Genomic DNA, 22,098 nt, shown 5'->3' on the forward strand with positions numbered 1-22,098 from the left:
AATTCGCGATAGCCTTCCTATATTCCTTGTTCCCAGTTTCCCAGAGGAGAACAGCAAACTGAGACAGAGCCTCATTTGAAAGACAGTGCTTACGCTACAGATGTGGGGAAAGAACGTGTGGGGAGGTCAGAGGGTCAGAGCTGCAGGGATCAAGGTGAGAACCTTCCGAGCCGACAGAGAACGGGAAAATAGAGGGCTAAGTCCAAAGGAAGATTCTGAGAGGGAGCATGCCTGCCAGATTTCTTACATGGGGGAGGTTTGGTGGTCCCATAAAAATCCTAGAAGAGAAGAACACTACTTAGGGACATTTTGTAGGAATTTCCAGGGGTGTTCCAGGCAAAAACAGTAACAGGAGAGGAGCAGGAGAATGATGGAATTGTGAGAATATCCCAGGAGGGTGACCAGCAGAGAGTGTGGGGGCAGGAACCTGCAGGCGGCTTCCAGGAGGAGTGGGTGTGAAGGAGGAGGCTGCGCCCACCTGCTGACAGCTAGCCAACAGGAAGGACCGGGGAGGTGGAAAGGTAGCGAATGCCCCCGGGTGGGGGTGGGGACTTGACTGCAGGGAGGAGGGGAATTAAAATAAATCTCCCCACATATCAAGGGCAAGACTGATAAAAAATGGGGGCACGGACTCTTAACACACTTCTGAGAACAGATTCCGAATCCGTGGCTCCCACCACCAGACTCCAGCAAGCTGAAGAGCCCAGAGAGGAAAGCCCAGTTGGAAGTCAGAATTAGCACATTCGATGACCCATACTCAGTCTTCCAGACCCTGTCCTCCCTCAGGCTACAAGAAAGCCTATTGTATGCAGGGGAGTATGTATTCGGGTCAGGCACACAAACAACGCTGTAAGGTGGCTACAGTTTTCTACGGATAAAGCTTACAGAGAAGAGCGGAAAGTGAGAGGTGGTTTGAAGATACTTTGTTTCCACTAAAATAAGTCTACAGAAAATAGATACAAGGTTTTGTTTTGTTTTGTTCTCTTGTCCCACTCACCACTGCATTCACTCAACTAGTTACAAAAGGAATTTGACCCAGAGAAGGCAAAGCTGATGGACTTGATTTTTTTTTTGCTTGCTTGTTTGTGTGTGTGTGTGTGTTTGTTTAGACAAGATCCCACCATGTAACACCAGGCTAGCCTGAAACTCACTGTGTAAACCAGGCTGGCCTTGAACTGCCACTGCCACTGCCACTGCCTCCTGAGCTGCAATTAAAGGCATTTCCCATCATGCCCAGTGACTCCTTAAATTAAAAAAAGAAAAAGAAAAATTCATGGTCTGTACTGTCCCCAAAGAAACAATTCCTAGAACATCAACCTCAGTGCTGTTGGCTTCTTCTTAATCACAAATGCTCCTTCAGCCCACCTGACCTGAACACAGAATCTTCATTCAAAATATCTCCTATCTCCGAAACTTCACAAGCCAGCCCTCCATCCTCTGTGTTTCTCTGGTCACTCTTACCTTCTAAGAGCCCACAGAACAGCCAGCCCACTGAGCTCTGAGCACTCAATGGCTTTTCTAGCCCAAAGTTCAAATGCCACCATAATCCTCCCCAAAACACATAGCCAACATCCCGCTCTTTGTACCAATTTCTACCTTAGTTAGGGTTTCTATTGCTGTGATAAATCACAAGGGCAAAAACAAATTGGGAAGATGGTTTATTTCACTTGTACTCATCACCCAGGAGGCCAGTTCCGGAACTCAGGGCAGGAACTGAAGCAGGGACCTCGGAGGAGTGTTCTTTAGTGGCTTCCTCCTGCATTGCATGACTTTCTCAGCCAGGACCACCAGCCCAGGGTGGCACCATGCTCCCACATCAATCTTTTTTTTTTTTTTAATTTTTAAAAATTTATTATGCATACAGTGTTCTGCCTGCAACCCTGCATGCCGGAAGAGGGCACCAGATCTCATTACAGATGGTTGTAAACCATCATGTGGGTGCTGGGAATTGAACTCAAGACCTCTGGAAGAAAAGTCAGTGCTCTTAACCTCTGAGCCATCTCTCCAGCCCCATCTCACATTAATCATTAATCAAGAAAGTACCCTATAGGTTTGCTCACAGACCAATCTTACGGAAGCATTTTCTCAATTGAGGTTCCCCCCTCTTAAATGACCCTAACTTGTGTCAAGTAGACAAAAAAACTAACAGTACATAGTATAGATGAGAACATCAGCAGGAAAATCTGTCTTCTTTCCTAATGATTTTTATTTTTTAATTGTGTGTGCGTGTGTGTGTGTGTGTGTGTGTGTGTGTGTGTGTGTGTACACACACGCAGGTGCCTACAGAAGCCAGAGTCCTCAGATTTCCCTAGAGCTGGTTATAGGCAGTTTTGAGCTATCTGATATGAATATAGATATTAGGAACTGAACACAGGTCCTCTAGAAAAGCTGTGTGTGCACGAATACATGTTCAGAGGACAACTTGTGAGAGCTGGTTCACTCTTTCTAACATGTGGACGCCTGGGATTAAATCCAGGCCATCAAACTTGGCATCAAGAGCCTGTATCCACTAAGCTAGCTTGCCCTCCACAAACACACGAAAGAAGTAGGTGTGATGGCCTAAGACTTCACTTTTGGAAAAATGAGTGTTTTCCCTGACTATCTGTCTGTGTACCACTTACATGCCTAGTGTCTGTGGAGGCCAGAAAAGGTCCAGATCCCCTAGAACTGGAAATACAGACAGCCATGAGCTGCCATGAAAGTTTGGGCATCCAACACAGATCCTCTGGAAGAGCAGCCATGGGACAATCTCTCCAGGACCCCAGATTTTTTTTAATTGCTTTTTTTTTTTTTTTTTTTTTTTTTTTTTTGCCAGTCATGGTAGCACAGAGGAGGCAGATCTCTATGATTTTGAGTCTAAGTGTGGTCTACATAGCCAGTTCCAACCTGCCAGAGCTACATAATCAGACTATGTATATATTACATTATATGCACATGTGGGCAAGTATGTATTTACGTGTGGGAGCACACATGTTCCACAGCACTCACACAGGTAGAAGGACAATTTATGGGAGTCAGTTCTCTCTTTCTGGCATGTGAACTCCAGGAATCAAATTCATGCCCCCAGAGGAGGGCTTTAGATCCCCTGAAACTAGAGTGACATACAGTTATGAGCTGCCATAGGTGCTGGGGATCAAACCCAATCCCCTTGGAAGAGCAGTCAGTGCTCTTAACCTCTGAACCATCCCTCCAGCCCCTATGGCTTCGTCTTTAATCCAGTTTTGAATGTCTTCAGGAAGTTGGTCCCTGAGTTGATGCCCACACAACAAATGGATAAAAGTTCAAAGAGGGTACCACGTCACCCCTCCCACTTTGAAATCCACTAGTAACTGTGGAACTCGAGCTCCATACCAGCTAGGGACCCAGAGTCCTTCAGAAACAGGATTAGGTGAGCATAGTGAATTGAGGGTCAGGATTAGCTCTGCTTCCCTATCCAGCTGCCATACCTGTGCCTGCCACTCAGCATCTCTAACTGGGTTGCAAGATGGGTTTGGTTTTTTTTTTTTTCTGTCGTTGCTTTTAGATATTTTTATTTCATTTATGTGTTTGAGTATTCTGCCTGCATGTACCTAAGTGTATCACATGTGTAGTACCCAGGGAGGTCAGAAGAGGGTATCAGACACCCTGAAAGTGGCATTATGGATGGTTGTGAGCCATCATGTGGGTGCTGAGAATTCATCCTGGGTCCTCTGCAAGAGAAAGAAATGCTCTTAACCATTGAGACAGTCTTAATGCTTGGCTCCAGCCCTGGTTACAAGGGATTTAAGTGACAGATTTGGGGCTTGAGCGATGTTTAGTCATTAAAGTCTATACAAATATTCCAAAATCTGAAAGACGCTGAAGTCTTAAATACTTCTGGTCACAAGCATTTTAGTTGAGGGATCCTTACCTTGCATGAATAGTTTCAGCTTGTCTTCTGAGACCACGATGTGTACACAGATCTCTGATGTTTAGAATAGTGCTACTGGGCAGCATTTACTTAGACCTCTTCTTCTTGTTCTCTGCCTGATAAGGAAGGAAAGTGGCAGTCTGCCTTCCTTTCCTTCCTCTCTCCACTTCTCCTTCCTCCTGCCTCTCCTTCATGGTTCATTCCTTCTGTCTTTTTTTCCTCAATATCATTACATTGACCAGACTGGTCTTGAACTCATAAGCTCAAAAAATCCTCCCATCTCAACTACCCTAAAAGCTCTGATTCTCATTCTCTCTCCCTCTCTCTCTCTCTCTCTCTCTCTCTCTCTCTCTCTCTCTCTCCTCTGTCTCTCCCTCTCTATCACACACACACACACACACACACACACACACACACACACACACACCCCTCTACCCCTCATGAATATTCATATTATGCTAATGACATGGTAGCTATACTTAACATATTTGTCACTGATGGAATGAAGGAACTTTATGACTTTCTTATTCAAGTGTCTTTACCATTCTATTGCTGGGCTTGAGAGATGGCTCAGTAGTTCAGTGTTCTTACAGAAGACCCAACTCTGGTTCCCAGCACCCATACAGTCCTCTCAGTTCATAGCCACCTGGAACTCTAGCACCAGGAGAATGAACATGTCTGACCAAACACACACACACACACACACACACACACACACCAGTTAAATCTTCTTTTAAAAGTCTATTAACTCTAGAAGAAATGTTTGCAATAATTAAACACAACTAAATTAGCTGGGTGTGGTATCACACACCTTTAATCCCAGCAATCTGGAGGCAGGTGGATCTTGAAAAACCAAAACCAAAAGAAACAAACAAACAAAAAAACAAAGCCTAAGTTTTCTTGTAGCATTTAAACCATATAGGCTCGAGCTGGAGAGATAGCTCAGAGGGTAAGAACATTGGCTGCCCTTCCAGAGGATGCAGGTTCAACGCTCTACTCCTATACAGCAGCTCACAACCATCTGTAAGTACTGTTCCAGGGGATCCAACACTCTGCCTCCTCAGGCACTGTATGCATGTGTACACAGAAACCTATACACATAGAATACAATGACAACTTAAAAGATGGTAGAATTACACTTTTTCCACCCTTGTGTGGGTCAAGCTTCCAGGATAACATCTCACGGGAGTGGAAATGAAGGGTTCCTTATGCTGTCCAAACCTCAAAAGAAAAGGCTGCGCTATCTCACTGTGAAACACACCATTTTTGACACATGTGTATTTAGACATATGATTAGTTCAAGATTTTCCCTCCTTTTCATCATTTGCTGTTGTTTTTACTGTGGGAGGAAATTGCTGAGATGAACAGAGCGTTACTAGATTCGACTGATCGCTGTGTCTCTAAGAGTGTTGCCCCTGTGTCTTGAGTGGCAACTGCCTAGCTCTGGCCTTGTGAAGGAGGGTCATCGAGGACAGATTCTTTGCCCCTTTTTCTAGAGGATTTACATTTGCATTCTATGCTGTTCCCTCCTTACGCACCCGGAGACTTGACTTGGCCAGCTGAACCACTGTGTCTAATGTTTGCTTCTTTTCTTTCAGGGAGGTTTATAAGTGGTGGACTTGGCTTAGCTAATTGTTCAGGACCACTAAAGGTTTCTGCTTCTTTTTGTTGTTTTGGTTTGGTTTTTTGAGATGGGGTTTCTCTGTGTAGCCCTGGCTGTCCTGGAATGCTCTGTAGACCAGGCTGGCCTGGGACTCACAGAGTGCTGGGATTAAAGGTGTGTGCCACCCAGCTGCCCTGGTCCTACCTATTGTTAAAATGACCCTCTAAGAATCTGCTTGTCATCCCCCCTAGGGAACTGCCTGCCTTGGGTGCTTCTCCTTGGTGAGAGGTGAAATCTACCTTTTTCTTCGGCTCCTTTAAGGATCTCCTTTTCTTTTCTTTTTTTTTTTTTTTGTTGTTGTTGTTGATGATGTTTTTGTTTTTGTTTTGTTTTAGAGTCTCTCACTCTGTAGACCAGGCTCACCTCAAACTCAGAGGGATCCACTTGCCCCTGCCTCCCAAGTGCTGGGATTAAAGGTGTGCACCCTATATCTGGCTGAACTTTTTAAAAAACTATTCTTTTTAAAAATCTTCTTTTCATCTTATGTGTTCAGATGTTTTGCCTGCATGTATGTCTGTACACTATGTGCACACAGTGCCCACAGAAGCCAGAAGCGGGGCTCAAGTGCCCCGACACTGGAGTCACAGACAGTTGTGAACCATCATGTAGCTTCTGGGGATTGAACCCAGGTCTTCTGCTAGAGCAGCCAGTGCTCTTAAGTACTGAGCCACCTCTACATCCCCCTATATTATTATTATTAGTAGTAGTAGTAATAATAAGTGCTGGGGACTGAACCCAGGGACTTGAGCATGCAAGTCAAGCACTCTCCCACTGAGACACATCCCCAGCTGGTGCCATTTTTTTTCTTTACTAGTGTTGGTGATTCTTTGGGTCCCTAAATCTGAGGGTTGATACTTTCCACCCATTCTAGAAATACTTTCTTTTCAAGCGCCTTCCACAGCCTCTCCCTCATTGCCACTGGACCTGGGATGAAACTCCACCCGTCTAGTAAGACCAGCATTTTCTCTGCCAGTGACAAACGTCAGATCCAATCTTTGGCCTGTCTAGTTCCTGCGTCCTGTCTTCAAGCATGTAATCCAACTGCTTGTTGGACATTGCTTCCATTAATTTGTATTTATATATTTATTTATATCTATGTATATATATTATATAATTATATAAACCCTATAAATATTTATATATTATAATATATTTATATATTATATAATTATATATACCCTATAAAGCTAATTTCACTTCATCAAACACCCTTGATTCAGTTTCCTGCCTCCTTATGCTCACTCATAATTGGAAAGCTTTTTTTAAAAAATTATTTTTAAGAAAGAAAGCAGGCTTATTTGACTTATGCCTGCAAAGAGAGCACCAGGCAGAAGGACCCTGAGCCAGCAGAGCTGAAGAGCCACCAGCTGAAGCCTCACTTTTAAGTCTGCCCAGCCATGCTGACGATGACTGTGCTTGGCCATCGCCATCACCTGAATTCATGGTTCTGGGTTCTGCATGATGACGTCACTTTTATAACGAAAGAATGAAGTGCCATGCCAGGTATCTCATATCAGGCACGCACATCTTTACTGATGTCAACCTCACTGCTTATCATAACGTTGAACCAAAGGAAAAGAAAGCTGTCATTTCCTGTTTGGATTTTTTTCATCTGGTAACCATATAAAAATCTTATTCTTCATCCACATAGTTGACCCAGTATCGACGTGCTGTCTTAGCCTCCTACAATGAATGAAAGAGAAAAGAAAAACCATATTTACATGACCTCTTTCATTGTTCATAGACTAGATAAACTCTGGGGGTTACACCATCACTACTTTCTGAACATTCATCCACAGTTTATGTGCTCCAACTCATCAGGGCATTAGAAATCTCTTCACCCCTCTCCAGTGCCTACCACCATCCTGACATCTCCCATACTTCATCTCTGGGCTGCTGGCCGGAAATCTCACACTTGCCGGCGTCCTGCTCTGCCCCACCTCCCATCCCTCCACCATCCCCTGCTCTCATCTGTCCTTTGATCTCATGAAGAGCCACAGCCTCCACCCAACAGAGGCAGAGAGGAAACTGTTCCCTACCAGCACAGGATGGGTCTGGATCACATGTTCCAGGGTCAGGGGTGCTGTAAGCCTGGGGTCTGTGGGCATCCTGGCAGGAGCAAGCTTGTCCCTCACATGATCTGAAAGCTTGCTCCTAAAGGGAAGAGATTATCGTACAGGTGGCATTCAGATTGTTTTCTGTGCATAAACTCCAATGGTGTTAACACCAGTATAGACTTTTTTTCTGCAAATACAAGGGTTTTCCCCCATTTCATTCATCTGCATGATATTAGCCTTTTTTTGGATCACAGCCTTCCTCATTATAATTTAAAATTTTTGTTTGTTTGTTTTTCAAGACAGGGTTTCTCTGTGTAATGTTTATTTGTTTGTTTGTTTTAGGTGTGAGTGAGTGGTCTGCCTGGATGTCAGAAGAGGGCATCAGATCCCATTATAGATGGTTGTGAGCCACCATGTAGTTGCTGGGAATTGAACTCAGGACCTCTGGAAGAGTAGTGAATGCTCTTAACCAGTGAGTGAGCCATGTCTCTAGCCCAGTTTTAAATTTTAATGTGTGTGAACAATTTGCCTGTCTATGTCTGTGTACCTTATGCATGCAATTCCCATGGAGGCCAGAAGGAGGCACTGGATCCTCTGGAACTAGAGTTACAGGCAGTTGTGGGATACCCTGTGGATACTGGGAATTGAACCTGAGTCCTCTGGAAGAGCAGCCTATGTACTCAACTGTGGAACCATCTCTCCAGCCCGGTCAATACCATAATTTTTTTAAAAAAAAAATCTATGTGAGGGGTTGGGGATTTAGCTAAGTGGTAGAACGCTTGCCTAGCAAGCACAAGGCCCTGGGTTTGGTCCTCAGCTCTGGGGGAAAAAAAATCTATGTGAGTCCTCTCTCCAAGATAATCATATCCACAATCATATGTGGTGTGTTTTAAGGCTCTCTCGCTCTCTCTCTCTCTCTCTCTCTCTCTCTCACACACACACACACACACACACACACACACACACACACACACACACACACACACACACACACACACACGAGGCTATGAGACTTTCTCACTCCCAGAAAGTTTCCTTTCACTGGACACAAAGCATTGCTTTCTTGGTAGATCTGGAATGGAGTATATATATATCAGTCACAGACTATCCCTAACTTCTTTCTGAGTAACTTGAATCCACAAGGCTATTTTAGGACAAACTAGAATTGACCATGAACAAAATCACAGTGCCAGTCTCTATGATTTTGAAACAGCCTGGATAAAAGTCTGGCTTGGCATTCTGTGCTCAATGGCACTACCTTGGCAGAGTCAAAGATGGTGACTAAGACAGTATACCTGCTTCTAGATCCTTCTTCTAATCCTCACCAAAGGTCACTACTATCAGAGAAACAGAAGCAAACAGCAAATAGCAAGGGCATGTGTGTGCACATGTGGGGGTGTGTGTCAGTGTGTGGAAGTGTGTTCATGTGTGTATTTTTATGTGCATGTGTCTATGTGAATCTGTATGTGTGTCTGTTAATGTCTGGGTCTCTGAGTGAGTGTGTGTGTGTGTATGTGTGTATACATGTCTGCATGTGTATGTGTCTGTATATACGTTTGTTGCTGTGTGTGTATCTGTATGTATCTGTGTGACTACATATGTGTCTGTCTCCTCATGCGTTTGTGTGTGGGTCTCTTCCTGAGGGTATGTGTGTACATATGTCTGCATGTGTGTGCCTGCATGAATGTCTCTGTGTGTGTGTGTGTGTGTGTGTGTGTCTGTGTCTGTGTGTCTGTGTGTCTGTGTGTATGTGTATGTGAAAATATCAAGTGTCTTGGAACTTGCATGAAAATACGAAGAAATGAGAGAATTTTCCCTGCCAGCTGTGTGGTCTTAAACTTAGTATCACTTTATACAGGTAGTATCTGGAGATCTCCTAGAGATGGGTACTGGAGGATGGTTCATTTGCCTCTCCTTAGCCATGGTGATACAAGCAAGCCCACAAGAAGGACAGAATTCAGGGAGGCTCTCGAATGGAGAGGAGCACTGACCCTCACCCCTCAGTACCTGCATGGCGCCAGGGTCTCAGCAGCATTTGAGGCTCTCCTGGCTGTCTGAAATCATAAGGCCAGGAAGCTGCATTCATTTTTTTAGCTTTATTTTATATATCTGAATGTTTTACCTGCACGTGTGTGCACCACGTGCATGCTTAGTGTCCTTGGTGGTCAGAAGAGGGGCGTCTGATCCTCGGGGACAGGGATTATGGAAAGCTGTGAGTGTTGGGAGTTGAACTTGGTTCATCTACAAAGAGTGCTCTTAATCACTGAGCCATCTCTCCAGCCCTGGCAGGCTGCTTTTTAAGGATAAGAGGGTGAATGATAGCTTCATTTTAGGATACAAGGAGCTTGGCTGAAATATCAGTTCTCTGCATTGCACTCGGTCTAGAAAGGATTTCTAACAGAAAAAAAAAAAAAAAAATGGACGTGTACTACCAAAGTAACAGATGGCTGAAGAGATGCCCTGATGGAAGGCTTTACCAAGCTAGAGTGCAGGCACACGTGGCCATTCACAAACTCCCTCTGCAGGGCATCAGATGGCATCAGGGGCCAGGTTGAGAATGGGCTTCTCCTTGTTAGAGGCAGGCTTACCAACACAGGAAGCATATGGCCGGACGGCATTCACTCAGTGAATAACCCTAAGCCTGAAGCTCCATGTGACTTACACAGCTGTCCACACCTAGGGAAGATCTAGTCCAGCATGACCAGCGAGGTCATGAGAACTGGGCATGGGCTAGACATGAGTCACAACTGATACATACATGGACAGGACATTCAAAGAGCTGGTACCGCAGACATGTGTGATGGAGAATGCCTCCCTCGCATCACTAAATTGAGTCCTCCGTGTACACAGTACAAGATGATGAAACAGACTGAGCTTCACCGAAATCAACCAAGAAAGCCTAGCTGGGCCCACCTGTGTCAACACACACACCAGCCATGCCACTCAGCCTCACAGCGGGGAGCGGGGAGTAGCCATGTCCAGAAGGTAAACTGCAAGGGGGGGGGGGGGACAGGGATTATAGCTCCAGGGACAGTGTGCAAGACCCTAGGTTCAACCTCCAGCACTTCAAAAATGGTTGAAATAAAATAAAACTAACAAAGAGGACTTTGCAGGTGTGTCCCAGAGGAGCAGGGCGTGGAAGGCAGAAGATGGCAGCTCGTACCCTCTGACTCGAGATGATGGAGTCTGGAGGCAGCAGAGATAGGCACCTGCCCCACCAGGGGCCCTAGGAAGGACTGTGGAGAAAATGGTCTGGGGCTGGCAGAGACCCAAAGCGGGAATCCTGTGGGTGAAATCCGAATTACTTATTTATTTCTCAGTTTTTAGCCCTCCACTGCCAAATTCTTCTAATGCCATGGTATAGTTCTGTTACTTACTCCTTTGCTTTGGGTGAGTTGTTTCTGACCTACATTTTTCTCACATTTATTTATTGTATGTACACACACACACACACACACACACACACACACACACGCACGCACGTGCACGCGTACATGTGGAAGTCAGAGGGCAATTTGTAGGACTTGGTTTTCTTCCACCGTATGGGTCTCAAGGATCTCAGGTCGTCAAGCTTGTCAGCAAGCCCCTCAGCCTGCTGAGCCATCCCCCGGGGCCTGTTATCATTATTTTGATAACTCACCTGGCACACAAGGTCACTTGGTGTCTTCCCGTCTTCAAGCGGGAACTTCTCTGTGGACTTTCTGGGCTCCGGCACTTGAGAAATCGGAGGGCAGGTGGTGCTTGAAGCTGCTGGCTAGGGACCAGGAGGTCCTCCACCCCCATTTCTTTGGGTGGAGCATCTGCCTGCGTGTGCCTGCTTGGGACCATGAAATCCAGCTTGGAAAGGAAAGAACACTTTCGTTTTGTTGTTGTTGGAACAAGAGAAATGGGTTAGAGACCAGAATTGGGGGTGCTGAGTAATGATCATTAACATGTACACTCATAGTTTAAATGTTCCACTGTCTACATTGTGCCACTTTAGAAAATCATACCTTATCACCAAGAACCACCACTGGGGCACCCCGCCCCCCCCCCCCATGCTTGCTACATCAGTTTCTCTCTGCTCTAATGCTCTTCCTCTGGGCCACTGCATCAGACCCAGTGTGATAAGGGAAAGAGCAGAGGAAGGTCCAGGGTGGCTTGGGCTTTCCTGTTTGTAAGTTGGATTTGATAATTTTCTTTTGAGACAGAGTCCTCAGGTAGCCAGAGTTGGCCTCAAACTCACTGCCTAGCTAGGGGCGACTCAGCTTTCCTGCCTCTATCTCTCAAGTGCTAAGATTACAGGTCATGCCACCACACCCCATTTATATGATGCTGGGGTTTGAGCCCAAGGCTTCCTGCATGCTAGGCTAGCACTCTATTAACTTGGCTACATCTCCAGTCTCAGACTTAAGACTTAACTTCACTGCAACCCAGACGGACCTTTCTGTCCCTGGCCACCACTCCATAGGGTCCTAATTTGAATCACAGTTCAGTGAGAATGGACTGGATCTCGCAGCCAGGAGACAGTGTACACCCCGTCCCAGCTCCCTCTGCACCTCCCAAATCTATGTCCAAGCAGGACAAGACGCCTTGGGTGCTGTCCCTGGGCCCACAGGACACTGACCAGGTTTCCAGCCCTGTGCTCAGCGTGCACGTCTGCAAAGCGGCCATCTCTCTCCAGCAGTCTGCCCGGGTGGCACCAAACAGAGAAAAGCAAACACAGGGGAAGCCGTGAGGCTCAGCACCCCTTGAGTACACAGAGGCCGCAGCCACAGGCCCTCCATGTCCTTAGGCTGGACGCCCTCGGCTGGGTCATCCTGCAAGAGGCCACAGTGACAGGACAGCTCTCACGTAGTGCAGTTATGCTGGACAAGTGGCAGAATTTCAGAGGAGGCTCTTGCCGTGTATTCAAAATAAAGTTTGGCCTAAACACAGGCCTACTCCCAGAGAGCCAGCAGTTGAAGGAGCGCTGTGCTGCAGGGAAGTCTTCTGGAACGGGCTTGTAGGATAGTGCCCTCTGAAGGGTGGCTGACTGGATTCTTTAATGAACCCTACTGGCTTCTCTGAGCCTAGCTTCGGCTCTGCAGTGAGTGAGGAGGGCTGTCCATCGTCATGAAGACACTCACAGTTACATGTGCCCTGCACACATTTCTCATCATGAGGGTGCAGCTGGCACTCAGTGTACCTCACCTGTGTGCTGAGCACAGATACTTGGGACACTGCGTGTGTGTGTGTGTGTGTGTGTGTGTGTGTGTGTGTGTGTGTGTGTGTATGCACATGAATGTATGAGTATGTATGCATGTGTGTATGTGCATATATGCATGGTAGGGAATTTCCTCGTTATCTTCAGCTAGCCCTAAAAACCAGGAGACCTTAAATAAACCTTGGCCCTGTCTTGGGTTAAAGTATAGACTTCATTGTGTAACTCAGGAACATCCCTCCATTAACAGTCCCGCTGGAGGCTCTTACTGGGTTCTCACAACAGTTTAGTGAGAATATAGGGTGACTGTATTGGGACTATCTCTGTCTGGTTTTTTTAGACAAGGTCTTATTATATCACCCCAGCTGGCCTAGTACTGGCTCTGTAGACCAAGCTCGCCGCCAACTCACAGAGATCTGCTTGCTTCTGCCTCTAGAGTGCTGGGATTTGAGGCCTGTATGTCACCTTGCCAGGTTCTGGGGCTGTTTTTGAGGTCACAGGCTCCAGAACCAATAAATAATCACACTGTGTTAGTTGAATGAGGAGTTGGGCCATAGATAAGGCCCTGGGGGTGCTTTTCATTGACTTCTGTGCTGCTCCTGGGGTACCCAGAACATGTGAGGCAAAGAAGTGGGCCACCCATTGCCCAAGGGACTCAGCTAAGCTCACAGCACGGGGGGGGGGGGGGGGGGGGGGGGGGGGGCACCAGGGAGCAAAGGCAAGCCAATCTGGGCTGGATTCTGCTGGGCTAAGGACAGGACAGGCGACATTTGTCTTTGTACACAGGATACAGCAAACAGTCTTTTATCAGGGCAGAACAGCTGTTTGACAAACTGCTTTCCTTGGAGAAGTCCGGCCTGTGGGAGGATGCTCACTAATTAGGACCCTGGCTGGCTCCTTTGAGTCACTGGGGAACTCCAACAGCTGGAGAATGCAACTCAAGGAAGGAACATCAGAGCCCCAGGGTTACAGGCTCTGTGTGAGCCAGGGGTGGATGAGAGAAGGCTCTCTCTCACACACAAGGCCTCCTAGAGAGGTGTGGCTGAAGCCAGTCTCAGAGGGAGGCCATCTCCCATTTCCGGGGGAGTAGAAGAAGGAAGGCAGGAAGAGCAGAGAGTGGCATACTTGATGCAGACCTAGGGCACATCTGAGGCAAAGAAGTGGGCCACCCAGAGCAGACCACAGGCCACATGAGCTGTGACTGTCACAAACAGCAACTTTCTAGGAGGTTTTTCCCTCAGTGGGAGTCATCTCCTTTTTCAGGAATCTTTATGTCCCTATGTGCTCAGTGTAGGCACATACCTTTAATCCCAGCACTCCAGAGGCAGATGCAAGCAGATCTCCGAGTTCAAGGCCAGCCTGGTATACAGAGCAAGTGGACAGGACAGCCAGAAAATATACAGAGAAACCCTATCTTAAAAAAATAAAATAAAATAAGGAAGGAAGGAAGGAAGGAAGGAAGGAAGGAAGGAAGGAAGGAAGGAAGGAAGGAAGAGGTAAAGAAAGAGAGAGAAAGAGAAAAAATATAAAACATGGTGCCAATTTTAGATAAAAGGAAGAAAATGGAAGAATTTTGAAAACTTAACCTTCTGTGTTTTTAACCTAAAACTTGGAAGCTTTTGCTACTTACTAAAGTAATAAAAGTAGTTTACATTTCCAGGTCGTATAAATTAAATACTGCAAAATGCTGTATGAACAGCTCAATGCCCTTGAAGGGGTCTCTCACCCATTGTGCAGTGAGCATCAAGTTATTTGCATATCATCCTGGAAGTGGCCGCCTGTCCTCGGCCCTTGCATGTGGGGAATGGGCATCAACTGGCTGGCTGGACCACCTGGACCTGCTGTGTTTCCATAATTATGTGGGTTGGCTTCATCCAGACAAAGAGAACCGTCTGAAGGCACTAAAGACATTCTGAGGGAGAGGACAGCAGTGGGCAGGGACGCGATACCAAGTGCTGCTGGGTCTGGGGCTCCCATGGGAGGGGCTTTAGAGGTGGGCCTTGTGCATTCTCAGCCCAGACAGGCAGCCAGTGACATTTCCCCCATTCCAGCTGATTAAAGGAGACCAGAGAACCACTAACTCCTTAAATTGCAACAACAAAGGCTTGCCTTCTCTATTCAATCAAAACAGCTTGGCTGCCCAGTTCAAATGCTAATAGTGGGACCAGAATTGGTCCCTAAATGAGGGAAACACTCCTCCGACACCACCCACCACCCCACAAATGACCGGCCTGCGGCTTGGCCACCAGAATTCTCCCAGGTGTATATTTTGTTAAATGTCTCATGGGAAACACCCTAGTGGTGAGAGAGCAGATTTCCCAGAGGGTGGGGAGGGGAGGCCTCCATTCACAAGCCTCTGACTGGAAAAGAACTTGGTCTCCTGGAGAACCACCTCCCATGTTGCAAATTCAGGACATTTTGACAGATTGGATGCATCTTTTGAATACCTTGAGGAAGACCACTGCCTCAGTCCATCCTAGTTTCTGGAAGGGCTCTGTGGACTCTGAATGAAGGGCAGCTCTCTATCTGTCATGGACACCTGTATGGCCTGCAGCCTCCTGCCTGCTTGTTTTATCCACCTTGAGCTCACAGGGCAGGCCAGAGTCAGACCACCCAAGTTCAACTCCTAGGTGGCATCCTCAGGTCAGGTCCTAGACCCATGTACTGGGGTTCACTGTGTCCTTGGTCAGTTTGGAGGGAGTGAGGGTAATGCCCACATTTCCATGCTATTGCAGAAAAGTACATACAACACATGCAAAGGCCATCTCTGTCATCATTACAGTGGTATACACACACACACACACACACACACACACACACACACACACACACTTTACATCTGCTTTGTCTGTCACTATGTGTTTTTGTTCATGATGATCTCACACCTCCCCACCCCTCTTAGCAATGTGGTCACTAGGGAATGGTACACACTGAGGCCATGACAATGCACAGGGACATCCAGCTAACCTCCTATGAACTAGGAAGTACTTTTTGCGGGAGCGGGTACTAGATTCAAGCTCACACGGAGGAGCTTCAGTGACCCCAGCCCTGGGTAGGTGATGAATTCCCTGCCTCGTCTCTGCCTTCTTTCCATGTTCCTCACAGCCTCACAGGGTGGCAGAGCCTTCACCCCATCTTAGCCCACCCCAGGTTCTCCCTCAGGATTAGATGGTATGGCTCTTCTTTTTCTAGGAGGCTTTTTGGTAGTGACAGTTCTCCAGTGTCTACGTGACAAGAAAAATGAAGGTGACCGTGAAGAAGACACCAACGGCTGGACACAGGGCAGTGGGTCTAGGGGGAGGCTATGAGGAAGGAAGGAAGGTGGGGGAGGGAGGGAGGGGATGGGAGGGGAGGGCAGGGAAAAATGGAACCTGAGTATGGTGGTTCATACCACAAACCCAGCCTTCATAAGGCAGAGTGATTTTGAGTTTGGGCTACAGAGTGAACCCCCAAGACCTTGTCTCAGCAGGGATGGGATGGGGAGGGAGAGCTTACCTTCTGGAGAATTCCATGTTAGCAAGGGAGGTGGAATACATCTGGTACAAACAGCTAAGGTATATTTTGCTCCGGGAATCCGTCTTCGTCTTACCCGTAATCTTGCTCTGTAAGATGCATTTCACGGTGAACACACCCTTCCTGCTCCTTTTAGCTACCCACCTTGTAGCTAGCAAGCAATTGAATTTCTCAGGCATGGGGACACAAACCCCCTTGTACCACTCTGGTACAGCTTGGCCAGCTGACGCGTTGTCCATGATGGCTGAGTGGAAACACCTACCCTCTCTTGTTTGAGATTACAGTGCCTGCGGTGTGTGGACATCTCACCCTTGTCTTCCTCAGCCTCACATTCCTGTAGGTGTGACCTCTGTACTTAAGCTGTTCTGCCTTTATCTCAAAGGACAGCACCAAGAGCAGGGGGGCCGAAGAACTCAAGAGCCTGCACCAGCCTGACACTGGAAGGAACAAACATATCATTTCAATAACGGCTAAAAGTAGTATCCAGGGCGCTGTTGAGGATAGTATTTTAAAAATCCAAACATGCCAGGTGGTGGTGGTGCATGCCTTTAATCCCAGCACTTGGAACTCTCTGGCCTCAGACTCACAGAGATCTGCCTAGTCTACAGAGAGTTCCAGGATAGCTAGGGCTACACAGGGAAACCCTGTCTTTGAATAAATAAATAAATAGAAACTCAGACATACTGTTATGAATTACACCACTCTTCAAAAGGTGTGGGGAAATACTTATATTTACCTAAATGGTTACTTTTTTGTTCAGTTCTGAGAGTCAAACCCTGGGCTTCAAGCATGCTAAACCCATACTCAAGCAAAAAACAATAACAACAACAAAAACTACATACAATTATATCACTGAGCATAGACTACTAGGTGGGAGGGTGGTCCAGAAGGAAGAAATCAACCTCGAAATGGTGAAAATGTAAAGCTGAGGGGGAAGGATGGGGGCGGGTGTCTGAGCTGGAGAGAATATGCCGGCCCCCAGGCCTGAGATTGGAAACCATTTATATACACATTGTCCTTCCTCACTGAGACTTGGACCCTTAACTGGGGCTGAAGTTGTTCTAAAGGCCTGACAGGACAGAGGTCACCCAACAATGAGGCTGAGTCCCACATGCTCACCTCCCCCTGTCCTTGAGGCAGTCTCAGGGCTGATTCACGCTGCTGGCACCTTTTCCTCCATTCCGTAAGTCGAGAGAGAAGGCTCTTGATAGAAAACAAAAGAGGTCTTCTCGCAAATGTCCTCCACTGGGCCCTTCTCATCAAGCCAGAAGCCATGCCCTGGACCCTCCATCACCTCATGACAGCCCTGTCCTCAGTGCAGGACTCCAGGCTTGTGTCCACCCTCTGGGACGCCAGCTTCACTGGGCCAGATTCTGAACAGGACGTCTGTCACTTTGCTCAGTGAAAGCAGGTAAGTGAGATGGTTAGAACCCACCCTACAGGCTGCTGTCAGAAAGAAACTGGGATACAGTGAGGGAGGGGTGAGGAATGGAGGAGAGAATAACATTTCAGGCTCCGTGAGGCCCACACCAAGATACACATAAACACTGCCAGCACACCGGGGCTGGGTCTGGGAATGAAAAGCACAGAAAAACTTTAAGCAATGGGAACAGAACCCAGCTTCACACAAATGTGGTGAATTAGGAGAAATGAACTATATCTCAAGCCCTACAACTTTCAAAATTCACCCACGATAAGAAAGACAGACAGGCTTGGCAATCATTACAGATGGCTGTGAGCCACCATGTGGTTGCTTGGAACTGAACTCAGGACCTCTGGAAGAACAGCCAGTGTTCTTAAGCTCTGAGCCATCTCGCCAGCTCCTGAGCTCGATAATAATTAAAGGAATTGAAACGTGGAAACATCCAACCCAGGTGGTCTCATGAAGAAATTGTTCTTAAGGAAAATTTGACACAAAATTTTACACACTCCAGAAGGTAAATGATAAGAGAATGCTTCCCACATCGTTTTATGAGACGAGTACCCTAACACCAACATCAGGAAGGAAAAAAGAAAACTGTGACCTTGTCACATGACTTTCCCTGAAGAAACCTGCATCTGTTCCCTCCAAACATGTCACTGACGTATCAGAGAAAGGACTCCATCCAAGTCCTGCTTGGCGAACCAATGAGTCTGTTGGGGAATATGTACAAGAACATGGGTGGAGCCGGGCAGTGGTGGTGGCACACGCCTTTAATCCCAGCACTTGAGAGGCAGAGGCAGGCAGATCTTTGTGAGTTCGAGGCCAGCCTGGTCTACAGAGAGTTCCAGGAAAGGCACAAAGCTGCACAGAGAAACCCTGTCTTGAAAAACAAACAAACAAACAAACAAACAAACAAACAAAATAACATGGGTGACTGATAGGCAGTGCATTACCAGAATGTTCAAGCCAAGCTTGGCTGATGACCGATAAGGCTGTACCAATAAAGATTCTTCACCCCCAGTCCACCTTTATCTGCCAACAAACACACAAAGCTGACAGGCCGGAGGAAATGGTGACTGCAATCCCAGGTGACAGTTTGGTGAACCCCTCCCCCACTTCCACGAGGGAAATTGGCAGCCCCCTCACCACTTCTATAGAGGTAGGTGTCGGGAATGTTCTGTTTGTGTTTTGCATGTGTTCCGGGCCAAGGGCTTTTGTGGGCTGTCACAGGAACTCAGCTTCATGACTGGCCATGTCAGACTTCAAGGAAATAACTTCACTACAACACTCAAAGATATGAACACAAAAATTCTCAAACAACAACAACAAATCAGCAAATCCAAGCCAGCAACGTATGAAAGCAACTGAGCAGGAGTTTTCTCAAGAATGCAAAAGCGGTTCAGTATTCAAATATCAGTCAATGGACTCCGCCATCTCAATAGATATGGAAATAAACTGATACCCAAAAATCATTCGGCAAAAGTCTACACCCACTCATGAACAAAAATAGAAGGAAACTTTCTCAACTTCACAAAGGTATCCTCAGGAAGTCCACAGCCAACACCACGCTTCAACTGACCCACACAATCCTTTCTTTTAGGACCAAAAACAAGACAAGGATATCTGCTCTTACATCTCATTCAACACAGTACCAAACATTCTAGTGCAACAAGCCAATGGGAAAGAAAAAGGAGAAAGAAGGAAGGAAGGAAGGAAGGAAGGGAGGGAAGAAGGAAGGAAGGGAGGGAGGGAAGAAGAAAGGAAGGAGAAAGGAAGGAAGGAAGGGAGGGAGGGAGGGAGGGAGGGAGGGAAGGAAGAAGGAAGGAAGGAAGGAAGGAAGGAAGGGAGAAGGAAGGCCAGCCAGTCAACCCACCATACAGACTGGAAAGAAAACCACTTCTATTGCAGATGACATGTTTCTCTATATAGAAAATTCCAGGCAATCTGCAAAACCAGAAAGTCTCTAGAATGATGAATGACACAAGGTCAATGCACATTGTAGGAGTATTTGCAGTTGCTCCTAAGAAAACAGATCTCTGAGATCAAGGCCAGAACTACAGAGCAAGTTCTAGGACAGCCATAACCACATAGAGAAACTCTGTCTCATTTAAAAAAGAAAGAAAGAAAGAAAGAAAGAAAGAAAGAAAGAAAGAAAGAAAGAAAAGAAAAGAAAAAAGAAATCCAACAAAGCACATAGAACATGCATTTTAATGTTATAAGATGTTGCTAAAGAAATCAGAGAAGATCTAAATATTTTTTTTAAAAACCTAACCATGTTCATAGATTGCATCAATTTAGTAAAATAGATTTATAGGAAAACATAATTCATACCAAGATTCCATCCAAGAGCTTGGAAGATGGCTCAGTGGGTGAAGGAGCTGGCTGCACCAACCTCATGACCCTAGTTCAATCCCTGGAGCCCAAAGCTTGTACTTGGTGGCACACACGTCAGTGGCACACATCAGTGGCACACACGTCAGTGGCGTACATCTGCAGCCCCAGCAATCCTCAGGGAATAGGAGGTGGAGACAGGAAGACAGAAGCTGTGGCCAGAGAGGCTTGGAGTACACAGGACAGCAGCAGGAAGGCAGGGAGACCCAGTTTTAAAGGGGGAAAGGCAAGAACCAACTCCTGACAGTGTCCTCTTACCTCCACATGCATTCTGCGGCATGTGCACAAGTGTACATGTGTTTGCACACACAAACACACACACATACATGCACACATGGTAAGTACACAATTTCTTTAAATAATCCAGCCAAATCTTTATAAACATTGATCCATGTACTCTAACACCTGTATGTAAAAGTAACAGCCAGAAGGGGGTTGAAATTGAAAAAGAATAAAAATGACAGGCATCACCCACCCGCCCACGCTAATGAAGACTGTATGATAGCGGTAGCAGAGACATACACATAAATCAGAGAAAGAAGCTAGAGCACCCAGAATGCACCTATGTGATATGCCCAAGTGATAACAAAGGCACAAAAGCAACATCCTTTCCCACTAATTGTGCTTGAGCAACTGTGGACAAAAGTAAGCGCCCATCCCAATGGCTAAAACAATCAAAAACAAAAACAAACAAAAAACCTGAGCAAACTAGAAGCCAGGCCAGATGTGAGCAGGATCCCCATGCCACAGTCAGTTCTAACAGTTCCTGCTGCCATGCCTTCACAACCACAATGAACTATCCCCTTACTCCACAAGCCAAGATAAACCCCTGCTCCCTTCAGTTGCTTCAACCAGGTTACTGTATCACAGTGACAGGGAGGTAACACACACTGCAGGTATCCAGGTTACTGTATCACAGTGACAGGGAGGTAACCTACACTGTGTATCACAGTGACAGGGAGGTAACACACACTGCAGGTATCCAGGTTACTGTATCACAGTGACAGGGAGGTAACATGCACTGTGGGTATCCAGGTTACTGTATCACAGTGACAGGGAAGTAACATACACTGTGTATCACAGTGACAGGGAGGTAACCTACACTGTGTATCACAGTGACAGGGAGGTAACATGCACTGCAGGTATCCAGGTTACTGTATCACAGTGACAGGGAGGTAACATGCACTGCAGGTATCACCAATGGAATGCGGAGACAGACTGTGTGTGGGGAGGGAACGAGTAATTGAAGGGAAGCCCCAGGCTTTTGGTTTGCAGATCATAACCTTTATGCTTCCATAGTTAATTCTCACAACGCTCCATCCCTTGGCCTTCTTTGGCACAGGGTGAGACAGAAAATGAGGGATCCGGTGGCCTCCTAATGCACACAGATTTACCTCACAGGTTCTTGACCTTAGCAGTTTCCGGAGAAGTAAGTTGTATTGTTAGGCAGTCTCTCTCCCTCTCTCTTCCCCTTCCTCCCTCCCTCCCTCCCTGCCTCCCTCCCTCCCTCCCTCCCTCCCTCCCTCCCTCCCTCCTTCCCATGTCTCTCTCTCTCTCTCTCTCTCTCTCTCTCTCTCTCTCTCTCTCTCTCTCTCTCTCTCTCTCTCCTTCATCTATCTATCTATCTATCTATCTCCCTCTCTTCGGGGACATTTCATGGTAAACTCTCTCAAGTGAGAGAAAACTAAACTGGGATTCTTCTTTTTGGAGTAGATCAAGGTTTTTTTTCTTATCGTATTTCCTTTTTATTTTTTATTTAAAAAATATTTTTTATTCCTTCTTATATATCAACCACAGATTCCCCCTCTCGTCCCTCCTCCTGCTCCTCCTCCCCCCCTACCTCCTCCCTCCATTCCCTCCTCCAAAGGGTAAGTCCTCCCATGAGGGGACAGCAAAGCCTGGTACATTCAGCTGAAGCAGGATCAAGCCCCTCTCCCTGGGGAAGTCTACAGAGACAACTGAACCAAGCTCATAGGAACT

At 46.6% G+C, this 22,098-nt stretch overlaps 1 protein-coding gene across 3 annotated transcripts in view; it reads right to left on the reverse strand.

Annotated features, from left to right (window-relative positions):
* Positions 1-6,927: 6,927 nt before the first annotated feature.
* LOC118570208 overlaps positions 6,928-22,098 on the reverse strand; it is a 63,336-nt gene continuing 48,165 nt past the window's right edge. For 2 of the 3 annotated variants that reach the window (XM_036168552.1, XM_036168549.1), the window contains 7 exons: positions 17,424-17,507; positions 16,287-16,393; positions 12,216-12,276; positions 11,250-11,446; positions 10,773-10,892; positions 7,592-7,706; positions 6,928-7,235 (listed from right to left, as the gene is read on the reverse strand). In XM_036168552.1, coding sequence (XP_036024445.1) covers positions 7,185-7,235; positions 7,592-7,706; positions 10,773-10,892; positions 11,250-11,446; positions 12,216-12,276; positions 16,287-16,393; positions 17,424-17,507 — 735 coding nt within the window. In that variant the 3' untranslated portion in view covers positions 6,928-7,184. The remainder of the gene's footprint in view (positions 7,236-7,591; positions 7,707-10,772; positions 10,893-11,249; positions 11,447-12,215; positions 12,277-16,286; positions 16,394-17,423; positions 17,508-22,098) is intronic. The other variant, XM_036168551.1, reaches the window with a different exon arrangement.

The sequence above is a fragment of the Onychomys torridus genome, chromosome 19 (genome assembly GCF_903995425.1).
Source record: "Onychomys torridus chromosome 19, mOncTor1.1, whole genome shotgun sequence".
NCBI classification, from domain to species: Eukaryota; Metazoa; Chordata; class Mammalia; order Rodentia; family Cricetidae; genus Onychomys; species Onychomys torridus.